This window comes from Cervus elaphus, chromosome X, assembly GCF_910594005.1.
Source record: "Cervus elaphus chromosome X, mCerEla1.1, whole genome shotgun sequence".
NCBI classification, from domain to species: domain Eukaryota; kingdom Metazoa; phylum Chordata; class Mammalia; order Artiodactyla; family Cervidae; genus Cervus; species Cervus elaphus.
The window spans coordinates 126,686,448-126,698,857 of record NC_057848.1 but is presented as its reverse complement, the minus strand read 5'-3'; the positions used below and the strand labels follow the sequence as shown (position 1 = coordinate 126,698,857).

Here is a 12,410-nt window from a genome sequence, read left to right as displayed (position 1 = left end):
CATGCCAATATAGGACAGGAACAATAAGGAAAAGGGTTCATGGTGATTATTAGCTGTGGTGTAAGCACAAAGGTTTGGCCTAAATTCTTTTTTTCCCCCCACAAATGCACCATTCTTGCCCTTTGTTTAGTCAGAGGAAACACTAGGAAGATGAAAATGGGATGAACATGGTTTGCATGCCAAGTCAGTGATACCAGGGGCACCCATCCCAGTCTGAATTTAGGGAATATATATTTTAAAGAAATGCAATTTTATTCCTTCCAAATATATGCAATGGGCTATGACAAGTTTTTCCTCCTTCCTTCCTTCACTGTCCACAACTGTTGCCTATGGGATTTTACCTTTAGGTGAACCATTGTAGGAAATAGGGGTATTTGGCTAGTTTCTTCAGATAGTTTTGTCATAAATGGAAGCTTCTGAAGAACTCTGATTGGTGGTAAGGTATCATCACAATAATGTAAAGTAATTATCCACCAATTAAATTAATTAATTAATTTTAAGAAGAAGAAGTGAAGAGTACAACCAACTTGCTTTTCTAAGTCTTAAACAACTCTCTAGAACTCTTATATTATTTATTTTTTTTGGCTGCACTGCTTGACTTGTGGAGTCTTAGTTTCCTTTTCAGGCATTGAACCTATGCCCTAGTCAGTGAAAGCATGGAGTCCTAACCACCAAACCACCAGGGAATTCCCATTCATACATTTAGTTTTTCCTTTCCAAGAAGCTAAGCAAAGGTCAGCTCAGACCCTTTAATAGTCATAAATTGGAAATTAATTGAGATTTTTCTGGATAAGACTACCTTGTAGACTGAGATGATAACTGACTTGAGTTTGCTGTTTGTCAACCAGAGCCATATTAAATATTTTTGTAGATTTCTTTAAAAATCTCACCCTTCATAAATTGTCACATAGCCTTTGGGCAAGTGACATGACCTTGAACTTCAGCTCTTCATATGTCATATGAAGTTAATTTTAGTGTCTTCCTCATAAGGTTGTTAGGATATTGCATAAACTAATACATACAAAGGGCTTTAGACAGTGCCTGGCACTTAGTGAATTTTCTTGGTAAGTACAAGGCCTTTGCCTTGTTTCTCCCAGAACATGTTTGACAGTTGGACAGGCTTTGCGGCTGCTCTTATTCTAGTACATCTATAGATATTCAAGGATATTCTTGGGCTATATTTACCCTGTTATATCAGTGGTCCCTCCGTTCATACAAGCTCACCATGTTCTTTTTTACCTCTGCAATTTTGCTTGTGTTCTTCTTTCTGCCTGGAATGTCCTTCTCTGACTATTGATCTTAGTTATCTTTCAAGGCTCTTTTATTTTTATTTTATTTTTACTGTTCACAATATTTTTTCTTTTTTCCATTTATTTTTATTAGTTGGAGGCTAATTACTTTACAATATTGTAGTGGTTTTTGTCATACATTGACATGAATCAGCCATGGATTTACATGTATTCCCCATCCCGATCCCCCCTCCCACCTCCCTCACCACCCGATCCCTCTGGGTTTTCCCAGTGCACCAGCCCCAAGCACTTGTCTCATGCATCCAACCTGGGCTGGTGATCTGTTTCACCCTTGATAATATACATGTTTCGATGTTTTTCTCTTGAAACATCCCACCCTCGCCTTTTCCCACAGAGTCCAAAAGTCTGTTCTGTACATCAAGGCTCTTTTAAAATGCTGCCTCTTCTGTGAAGTCTCTAGTCCAAGCAGTTGGAATTAATTTTTCTTTCCACACCCTTGACTCCAGAGTTCCTTGTCTTGAAAATGAAAGAGTACTGCACCACCTGTACCTTCTCTGGTTTCTCATGCTTCATTAGATAAGTTTCAAACTCTCAACAGTATATAAGGGCTTCTTCAGTTTGATCTCCTCTTTGCTTCTCTTACACTGCTCTGAGCTAGTATTTCCTTCCCTTACTCTATTCTTGACCACATCAACCTCCTTATCTTCTTGGAATATGCCACATATTTTCCCACCTTAGAGATTTTACATAAGCTGTTTCTTCTGTCTAGAATAGCTTTTCACAATTATTTGCTTGGCTCATTCCTTCTTATTCTTCAGTCTCACTTCAAAAGTTACTTCTTCTGAGAGATTTTCTTGACCTATCCAAGCCTTGTGCATTAGGTTCCATGTGTCCTAACTTTCTGAGATTCCCCATTTCTTGTCATATTTACCTGTAACTATTTGTTCAACAACTATTTTTCACCACACTGACAATGCCAAGAAGGGAGGTGTGTTATGTGTCTTGTTCTCTGTATTCTGAGTGCCTCGCATCATGCTTGATATTAAAAAAAAAAGCATAGTTGTTGAGTGAAAGAATATAGTCCAGCCTCATTTTAGATAAGGCTCATAGAGAGAGAGGGTTTTACTCAAGATCACATAAAGAATCAGTGGCAGAGAAGACTGTAGTCTACACCTCCTGACTTCAGGTGCAGTGCTCTTTTCCTTATATTCACTCCACTATAATACTTGTTCTTGGTATGAATCTGGATCCTAGGATAGGCTGTAAATTCCTTGAGAGCAGGGACTACATCTTGTACTTTTGCTGTCCAAATGTGATAGCTACTAACTACATGTGGTGATTGAATATTGCCATGAACTGTAAGTTTAAAATGCACACAACATTTTAGAGTGTAGAATACCTCATTAAAACATGTTTTCATTGCTTACTGGTTAAGAAAACATCTTGGATGCACTGGGTTAAATAAAATATACTATCAAAATTGCTTAATCTATTTTTTTTTCAAATTTCTAATGTGGTTATTTAAAAAAAAAGAAAGAAATGTGTGGCTTATGTTATATTTCTATTATATGTATACTACTGCTCTGGTGTGTGTGTGTGTATTGCCCTTGGTACCAACTATAGAGCTTTGCAGCTGATAAGTACTTAACACACGCATGTTGAATAAACTTGAGCTATAGTTGGTATTAATTGCTACCATGTTTCTTGTCACTCTCACTGGGTTTTGGGGAACCTCACAGTGAACCCTCTGCCCTCAAGCTTATGAGTACATGAAGTTCTTCAATCTTGGCCTGAGGGTGTCCTATGCATTGCATCAGCCTTTGGGTTTCCTTTCGGAGGAAGCCCCAGTGCAATCATATACACAATAATCACCAAGGTTGAGGTGGAGTGTGTGGACACTGGCTTCTTGCACAAGAAGTGGCCTCAGCATTGCAACTGTCCCTGGGGCCTTTTCTTGACAGGCTTCCTATAGTGGGTGGGGGTAAATGAGCAGGGAGTTGAACTCAGTGTTGAGAGGGGCTTCTCATTTCTTTTATGGGGGTGATGTAGGCTAAGGAATGTGGGGGTCTTGGGACCCTTCATTTGCTTATGCACTAATGCATTCACTTATTCAACTCACAGTTATAGAGCAACTATTTCGTTCTTGGTCCTGTGAAGAAAGGAGGGGATCAGACATAGTCTCTATTTAGCAGTTCTTGGTCTGGCAAAGAGGCAGGCGAAGCCAGGAACAATTAATTTTGTCAAGAGATGGGTGGTCACAGAAGGCTTTCCAAGGACAGTAATCATCATCATTTTCTCTATCCATCTTTAAAAATATAGGTAAAATCCTTCCTTTCTAAGAAACTTTCTAATCACCACCACCTTCTCACTCCCTGCTCTGGAAGAATCATGGCTTTCTCACTCACTTTTCTGATAGCACTGTGTACCTTCATCAAATCGCTTGTCTCACAAGTAGAAATATTTATTTCCTTGGATGCATGCCTACAACCCTCTCCTCTCTAGCTTGAGAATTCCTTAATATGATGTGGTGGCTGGTGCTAAAACAAGCTGTGCATTATTTTTCAAGGACATATAATTAATGAGTTTCAGAGCTAGATCTATAACCCAGGGGCTATAACACAGCATCTAAGACATAGGAATTCTGACTCAAAACTCAGTGTTTTTTACTTTTTCATTCCAGCACTGAGTGAATAAATGAATGTGCCTCCAGTGTGAGACTACAGCGCCTTCTGCCTGCTCCCCTTATCCACCTCTCTTTCCCCATATCTTGGCTCATAAGTACAGTCAAGCCAAAGAACATCCAGAATGAAAGAATTCTGTCTTTTGGTTGGACAACAGACCTAAAGGAAAAGTCCCTTTTGTGTACTGCTGCAAATTTGGCCCTTCCCAGCATGCTTTGTGTTTGTGAGGTAAATAGAGGCTCTGAGGAGCCCCATGTTATTTGCTGTAATTCAGACCTTTTGCACAGTAGGCATGAGTTGTAGATCTTCCTGACTCTGAACACTCTTTTTTCATGGACCTACTATGAAGCTCAAATTTGCCATCATGCAAAGTACATCATATGAAATTCCAGGCTGGATGAATCAAAACTGGAATCAAGATTGCTGGGAGAAATATCAACAACCTCAGACATGTAGATGATATCACTCTAATGGCAGAAAGTGAAGAGGAGCCAAAGAGCCTCTTGATGAGGGTGAAAGAGGAGAGTGAAAAAGTTGGCTTAAAACTCAACATTCAAAAAAAAAATAAAAATAGCGCATCCAGTCCTATTACTTCATGGCAAATATAAGGGATAAATGTGGAAGTAGTGACAGATTTTATTTTCTTAGCCTCCAAAATTACTGTGGATGGTGACTACAACCAGGAAATTAAAAGACATTTGCTCCTTGGAAAGAAAGCTATGATAAACCTCAGTTCAGTTCAGTTCAGTTCAGTCACTCAGTCATGTCCGACTCCTTGTGACCCCATGAATCGCAGCACGCCAGGCCTCCCTGTCCATCACCAACTCCCGGAGCTTACTCAAACTCATGCCCATCGAGTTGGTGATGCCATCCAGCCATCTCATCCTCTGTCATCCCCTTCTCCTCCTGCCCCTAATCCCTCCCAGCATCAGGGTCTTTTCCAATGAGTCAACTCTTTGCATGAGGTGGCCAAAGTATTGGAGTTTCAGCTTCAGCATCAGTCCTTCCAATGAACACCCAGGACTGATCTCCTTCAGGATGGACTGGTTGGATCTCCTTGCAGTCCAAGGGACTCTCAAGAGTCTTCTTCAACCTAGACAGCATTAAAAAGCAGAGACAACTCTTTGCCAACAGAGGTCTGTATAGTCAAAGCTATGGTTTTCCCAATAGTCATGTATGGAAGTGAGAGTTGGACCATAAATAATGTTGAGTGCTGAAGAACTGATGCTTTCAAATTGTGGTGCTGGAGAAGACTCTCTAGAGTCCCTTGGGCAGCAAGGAGATCAAACCAGTTAATCATAAAGAAAATCAACCCTGAATATTCATTGGAAAGGCTGATGCTAAAGCTGAAGCTCTAATACTTTGACCACCTGATGTGAAGAGTTGACTTACTGGAAAAGACTCTGATGGGAAAGAATGAAGGCATAAGAAGAAGGGGGCAGTAGAGAATGAGATGGTTAGATAGCATCACCGACTCAATGGACATGAATCTGAGCAAACTACAAGAGATAGTGAAGGACCAGAAAGCCTGTCATGCTGCAGTCCATGGGACAGAAAGAGTCAAACATGAGTTAGCAACTCAATAACAACAATTGCTACTTTAATTGAAGATGTTGTTTCCAGAGGGTCCCTGTTAAAAATCTAGGAGAGTACCTTAACTGATAAATGAGAAAAAAAAGAAAAGAAAAGAAAAAGAGTGGGTAGCTGAAATTACTCAATCTCTAGGATATAAGTAGAGAAGAAGGGTCCCTCCCTAGGATGGTGCTCAAGGGACAACCCTGACTCCACCCCAAGTTTTAGTAAGAAACAACAACAACAAAAAAAAAAGGAACTGAATCTTTCTAGAAGATAGATCTGGGGAAACTAGTCTCAAGGACTAAGCCAATAAATTATTCCGGTAGAAAAAAGTTTTCTACAGAGCAGTGTGAATGTGAGTGAATCCCTATTCAAGCTATCCCCTAGAGCCTCTAGGCCCTGCATATGCAGAGAAGACCATAGTGAGAGAGGGGCAGTGATGGAAGGGGTTATAAAGGAACCAGGGAATGTTTGAGTTGGAGAGGCCACCAAGATCATCTAGTTCAATTTCTGTTGGTTAAATAGGAAACTAAGGGAGGGAACAGAGCTGGCAGATCTGGGAGTAGGACACAAAACTCCTGGCTCCCAGGATGTGTTTTTTTTTTTTTTCTCTCTTGAACCTGAATTTATACTACTGTATGTGGCTTGGATAGATTATTCACTGAGCCTTGAGTACTGCAAAGAGTCCTATTTCTGTTCTGTAGACTAAGGACTGAAACTTGGGCACTGCAATCATTGAGAGTGATCATGCAAATATAGCCTGAAAATACAGCAGGAATTGCCTCTATGACATGCCATCTGCCATGTCATCAGGTTTCATGATGTAGTGTCCTGCATAATGGGAATTCAGTCTTCCTGGCTGTGAATGGGGACTGCCCAAGGATTGCAAACAAGAGGATCTAGGAAATCGTTTACTTTCTTCTCGTAACTGTCATGTTCCTCATGAATCCTGAAGGTCACAGTTGAATTTAAGGGTCTGATATTATCCTTTCCTTCTCAAGGTCAATTGCTTTCTTTGTAATCAACATGAGAGAGTAGAAAAAGCCTAATATTTGGAATCAGAAAGACCTGAGTGCAAATTCTGCCTTCTCAATTATTTCCCAGTTTTGTTTCTTTAGGCAAGCCACTTTACTTCTATGTGTCTCAGTTTCCTCACCTATAAATAGGAATAATGATAATACTATACCAGATGGTTGTTGATTAAATAACACATGTAAAATACATAATAAAAGCATTATGCAAAACATATAATAAATGCTTTGTGGGTGTGAATTTTCTTTTTTCATTCTATCTTAAGTTCCCTAGATGCCAGAATGCAAGCTGTGGGCAGAACTGTGCTAGCAAGGCCAGCTTCAAATGTATGTGATCTGTAAAGTTTCACAGGGCCTCATGCTTAAAAAGACCCCAAACCTAGCTTAATGTTCTGCTGTCACCATCTTGATTTTTCCTAAAGGAGCCCTTCATTTTCTGCCTGTAAATTTACCCTTGTAAATTATGTTTTGTGCCAATGGAGTTAAAATGAATGTTTTAGGAATGGGAAACATTCCAACAGAGTGAGAGAATGTATGAATTCGGAATTGACAGAAATAGATTCAAATTCTATGTATGCCACTAATTTGCTTTTTTATATCAGGCATTTCCTTTTATCCTTCAGAGGATCAGTTTCTCAATTTTGACAATGGACATTTTCATTTGATAATGTCTTAGCTTTTACATTTCAGGACTCCTTCAATAATTCTGAGAAAACCTCTCTGGCCATAGGCAGAACCTAAGGCAGCCAGAGCTCTCTACTCTGACTTTCTGAAGCTTGGGGAATTAGTACCTGGTGGAGTTCAGTGGCGGTAGGCAAGAACATGGCAGTGGGGACTGTTGCTGCAGTAGAAGACCCTTTCACAACGGCACTGTTTTGTCATTTTGCACTCAGATTTCCGTTGGCTAACCTCAGCCTTATCTTCCTCATTTCTGTTTCCTCTTGAAGACACCAAAGGCCCTTCAAAACATAGGACCTCCCTGCTCAAAGCATAAAGCCCAGTTCCCTCTGACTTCTGCAGGATGGCTCATCACCAGGGAACCTATGGCTCCTACAAGATGAAGGCACCAGTTCAGAAACAGGTATAGTATCCACTTGCCCTCTCTGTTTGGGTTCCCAAACTGGGGCAGTGTCCATGGCTACTAAAGGTGGCTTGGATCTACTCATCTCATTCTCTTTGGACACTTCTCATGAACCCTGGATCAAGGGTGGGGGAGAAGAAGGGTCCCATTGGTCCCCTTCTGTCCTGAATCCTATAATGGTAATAACGGACAGTTTAGAAGACAGCCAAATGGAAGTGGAAAGTTCTCTGGAACCAGGAGTCAGGATATTTGAATAGCAGTTCTGGTTTTGCTGTTTACCCATTATGTATCTTTGAACAAGTCCTTTCTCTATTCCAGGACACATATTTTTGACCTCTTCTGCAAAAAAGAGGAGGGGGAGGATTAGATGAATTGTGTCCAGAGACTTTTAGTTTTCATATTTCTTATTTTGAAGGTTGTCAGCCCTCTGTTGAGAAGGGATGTGAAAGTGATGCTGAATAAATATCTCTGGGTGAGGTTGAGCAGCGGGTTTAACTATGCCTGAAAAAAAAAATCCATACTGCTCCCAGTATGAGGAGGCCCAACTGGGTCAGTTGCAGGGCAAGTCTTAACTATTTGGTGTGTTAGACCTCCCAGGGTAGGCAGAGAACAGATGATATTTTATGTAGTGTAACAGACCAACAGAAAAGCTTTCAGTGTCCCTCAATACCACCCCATGTAGATATCCACCTCTTCTTCCTATGGGGTTGGCCAGCCTTTCTCAGCTAAACTTGCTTTCATTATACTCTATGGGAGAGACATGGGCTAGAACATCAAAAGTGGAAATAAAACCAACATAGTTTTAGCTCAACTACTGACCCTTTCCATTAATACTGGGACAAAATGGTCTATAAGGCTCCTAAATTTTATGTACTAAAAAGAATCTTTATATCTCTTCATATCTGTCTTCCTTTTGGATGAAGTCAGAAAGGGTGTTCAGAAGGCTGTGGGCACCTCCAGTTTATCCAGGTCTTCTCACAGAAGCTGGTAGTCAATAAGGATGATAATAGAAGAAATGCATCAGTACAGTTCTCTCTCTCTCGGGCCACCCTGAACTCAAACTCTGTTAATCAGCTTCCTTTGCTGGCTTCTCCAGGGACTGAGCTAAGGTGTCCATGAGCTCCTATATGAAAGGCTCTGGAAAGGTCGCCAGACACTTTTACAACAATTTTGCCAGGTAAGTTTTCTTGTTACCATTTCCAGGGGAGACAACTGAAGCTCAAAGGACAACTGAAACCTAAGGGAAAACTTTCCCAAAGCCATGGTTGGCTAATTGGTGCCCACAGCAGCATTAGAATCAAAGTTTGTCTGATTCTTTCCACTATGGCATATCTGGTGATCATGATTGTTGCTTTGGCTGAAAAAGCCACACTTCTGGGTCACTTGGAATGGATTGGGTAGGTAGAGAGGGAAATGATTGGATAGGTAGAGAGGTAGAGAGTGGAAAATACTGTTTAGAGCTTTAAGTTTGAAGTCACTCTCAGATATCAAATTGGAGGAGCATGTCACCCTTTTGAGTCTTCCTGCTGGGGCTAGTGGTAAAGAACCTGCCTGCCAATGCAGGAGACATGAAATGCGGGTTCGATCCATGGGGTGGGATGATCCTCTGGAGGAGGGCATGGCAACCCACTCCAGTATTCTTGCCTGGAGACAAGAGGACAGAGGAGCCTGGTAGGTTACAGTTCACAGGATTGCAAAGAGTCAGACTCAACTAAAGCAACATAGCATGCATGCACACACATCACTCCCTTACCAACATATATTCAGCTGAAAGAGTTAAGGTTTATTTTTTTAAACAAAAATGCACTCTGCTGTTTTATTGACAAAGAAGTCCCTCTGCCTTGTCTTATCTGGGATAAGACCCTCTCATCTCATTGGGCAGTTTTATATTCCTTGGAATGTTTGCAATTTTCATGCCAGTATTTAATATAAGCGAGTTACTTTCTCATAGATCAACTACCACACCTGGGAAGGGGAAGAATTTGACACAGACAACCCAGAACTTTTAGCAATAGGATTTGGGCATTGCTAAGGGAATTCTCTCAGAAGTTCCAGGCATGCATGATCATGCTCCTGGTAGCTTCTTTATTTTTCTGATGACTGTATTGAATGATCCCAGTACCTGACTGCCAAGTCCACTGCCAACAATACTTATACCCATTTTGTGGATGTGGAAAACTAGAGTTCAGAGAGATGAAAAGATTTACCCAAGATTTCTCAACTACCTAATGGAAAAGCCAGAATTCATGCCCACACTTAGCCTAAAAGCCTTTGTTCATAGCCATAACACTGTGAGAACATAACGCACTGAGTAGCACATGTAGCACACATAGCATAGAACACTGTGCAAACTGTGAGAACACTGTGAGAACCATAGGAAGGTGGGACATGGACATTAACTCTGGGACCTGGTCCTGTCCTGCACAGAGAACCTCACTGTAGCTCAGGACCCCTAGAAATGCCATAGCTGTAGGACTCAGGCCTGAGAACCTCCCAACTGGGCACTGGGACTTCACCTGCAGTATCAACTGGGCCTTCCACATATACCATAAAGATCCTTCTTCTGGTTAAAAGCCTTATTGCCTATTTCATTCACTTCCTTGTTCTGGTGATTCACCTAGTCCCTACAGCCTCTGCAGTTTCCCTGGTGCTCAGGGTGTGACTCCTTTCTCTCTCTTTCCCTCCAAGGTCACATCTTCCAGGAAGATCTTGTCTCTCCACCGAAGACCCTGGCCCAACCTCCTGCAGTGCCATGCTCCGTGTATTTGACAAGCTGAGTTGGACACTCCATGTAGTAGTGTCAGTTTGTCAAATACCCCAAGTGTGGCATATGCCTAGCAACTCCAGGCTGGGACACTTGAGATACAACAGAAGAGAGACAGTTGGATACAAGAACACTCAGCAAATACCAACTAAGTTCTCAGAAGTTATTTTCGGTGACTTTGAGGGAAATAAACCATTATATGTGAAGCTGTGGGAGAAAAATGAAGCAGCTCTGCTACACACGGTGGGAGCCCTAGGGGGACACAATAGTCTTGAAAAGGCATTTGGGCATGTTCAAGGGATGTAAGTGTTCTTTGATTCATACTTTCTTCCTTCACATTCCCCTTCCTGAGCCACCTAGCAAGGACATCAGGACTTAGGCACCCAGTTTCTTGACACTTAATCTTGACTTCTAAACACACTTTGACCTTACTTATCTCTCTCCTTTTCCTTATGGTCTTTCTCCTACTGGGAACACCTTCTTTATTTCTCTCTTCTCTTCCAATTCTTTCCCATACTTCCTGGTCCAGCCAAAGTCCTTACCTCCAAAGACTTTTGAAAGTTAACTTATATTCTTTCCTGCTTTGTTCTTCAACACACTCCTTGCCTGGTTGCTTGTATGTACCCATTTATCTCTTACTGCCCAATGGTACCTTTTGAACTGTTAGTGAACTTCTAAGGGAGGTAATTTTTAATCCCCCACTAGATTGTGAACTCCTAGAGAACAATACTTTTTGTGTGATTGCTCTCTCCCCATTCCATCCCTACTCCAACCTCAGCACAGTACTTTAGTTACAGAAAATACTTAATAAGTGCTTATTGATTAAAATGCTTTCCACTAGTCCCTTAGCTTTGGGCCTTTGGGTCAAATGCTACCCAGGAATTTTGTGAAAAAGCAATTAAATTTTGGTAACCACAATGCTAAAGGGTGTGTGAGGTAATTGCCAACATGGAGGGTTTTATCCCTGAGAAACAGGGTCAAGAGTCAGAGGAGGAGGGCAAAAAAGTAGACTCAGAGAGCAAGTAAGTTTTGGAATCACTTGGTAGCAAAAAGGTATATAGATACTTCATTGCAGGATTTTTCAGAAGCTTTAGTATTGAAATATTGCTTTGTAAATCTCCAAGAGAGAGCGATAGAGTAAAACATTTCCCATACCTATCTGATTATGGAAATTTTTTTCTGTGGGCCATTTCCTGGATCTTGTATTTCATGGAATAAAATCTGAGAAACTACCTTAGAGGAACTTTATATTTTTCCTCTCTTCTGGAGATCTTGTCTTTTTCCCAACCAGTTACTTGCCTAAGACAGGTCCAATGTTATCACATCATTTTTGTTTAGTCTATACTGTATATATGGACTAGGTCTATACTTAGGACTTTCTTACTGACTTATTTTGTATGTAAAATATTATCAGGTTTTGGACAGAGATGATCTCTGGAAGTTTCCTGCTGTAATATAGATATGATCCTAGGTCTGTAATTTTATCTTTTGTATGACATTTATCTTTTGTAATATCCATGTTAACTGGCATCATTAAAATAATTTAGATGTTTGCTTTCTTTTTTTTCTACTCTGGAACAATTTATGTAGCGACAACAAAAGGCATACAGGCCCTGGGGATGGAACTACTCCTTGATTCATTACTTTTATTACTGTAAAACAAAGGGCTCCTTGTTCACTTTTGTGTATAATTCTGACTTTTGTAATCAGTGTATGGGAGGCAGCTGTTGGTTAAATCTGAAATGACCTTGGAGTTACATTGTAATGAAAAGTGGTGCATGTCAGCTTCCATAGAGGGTGAAGAAGTTGATTTGCCATGAATTACCTGAGGAAAAGTTGAACTTGCCCAGAACAGGTCTTCACTGAGGAGAATGATTTTAAAAGTACATTGCATGTGCACATATTCAGAAAGATAAACGCACACACACACACACACACACAGACACACACACACGCTCACACTCCTAGTATCTATTCCTGCTTGAGAAGAAAGACTTCCATGCTGTGACTTTCACCCCACATTGTAAG

General features: G+C 40.8%; 1 protein-coding gene and 1 long non-coding RNA gene across 3 annotated transcripts in view; one reads left to right on the top strand and one right to left on the bottom strand.

The window, feature by feature from the left end:
• Positions 1-2,849: 2,849 nt before the first annotated feature.
• The window catches only part of VSIG4 (V-set and immunoglobulin domain containing 4), a 36,237-nt gene continuing 26,676 nt past the window's right edge, over positions 2,850-12,410 (bottom strand). Inside the window, exon 7 of one of the 2 annotated variants that reach the window (XM_043897107.1) lies at positions 2,850-3,399. In XM_043897107.1, the coding sequence (XP_043753042.1) occupies positions 3,372-3,399 (28 nt within the window). In that variant the 3' untranslated portion in view covers positions 2,850-3,371. Of the gene's footprint in view, positions 3,400-5,400; positions 8,603-12,410 lie in introns of those variants that run through there. The other variant, XM_043897106.1, reaches the window with a different exon arrangement.
• On the top strand, positions 7,532-10,452 carry LOC122690122. Its single transcript, XR_006339981.1, has 3 exons — positions 7,532-7,618; positions 8,715-8,795; positions 10,307-10,452. It is a non-coding gene; the product is annotated as an uncharacterized LOC122690122 (long non-coding RNA).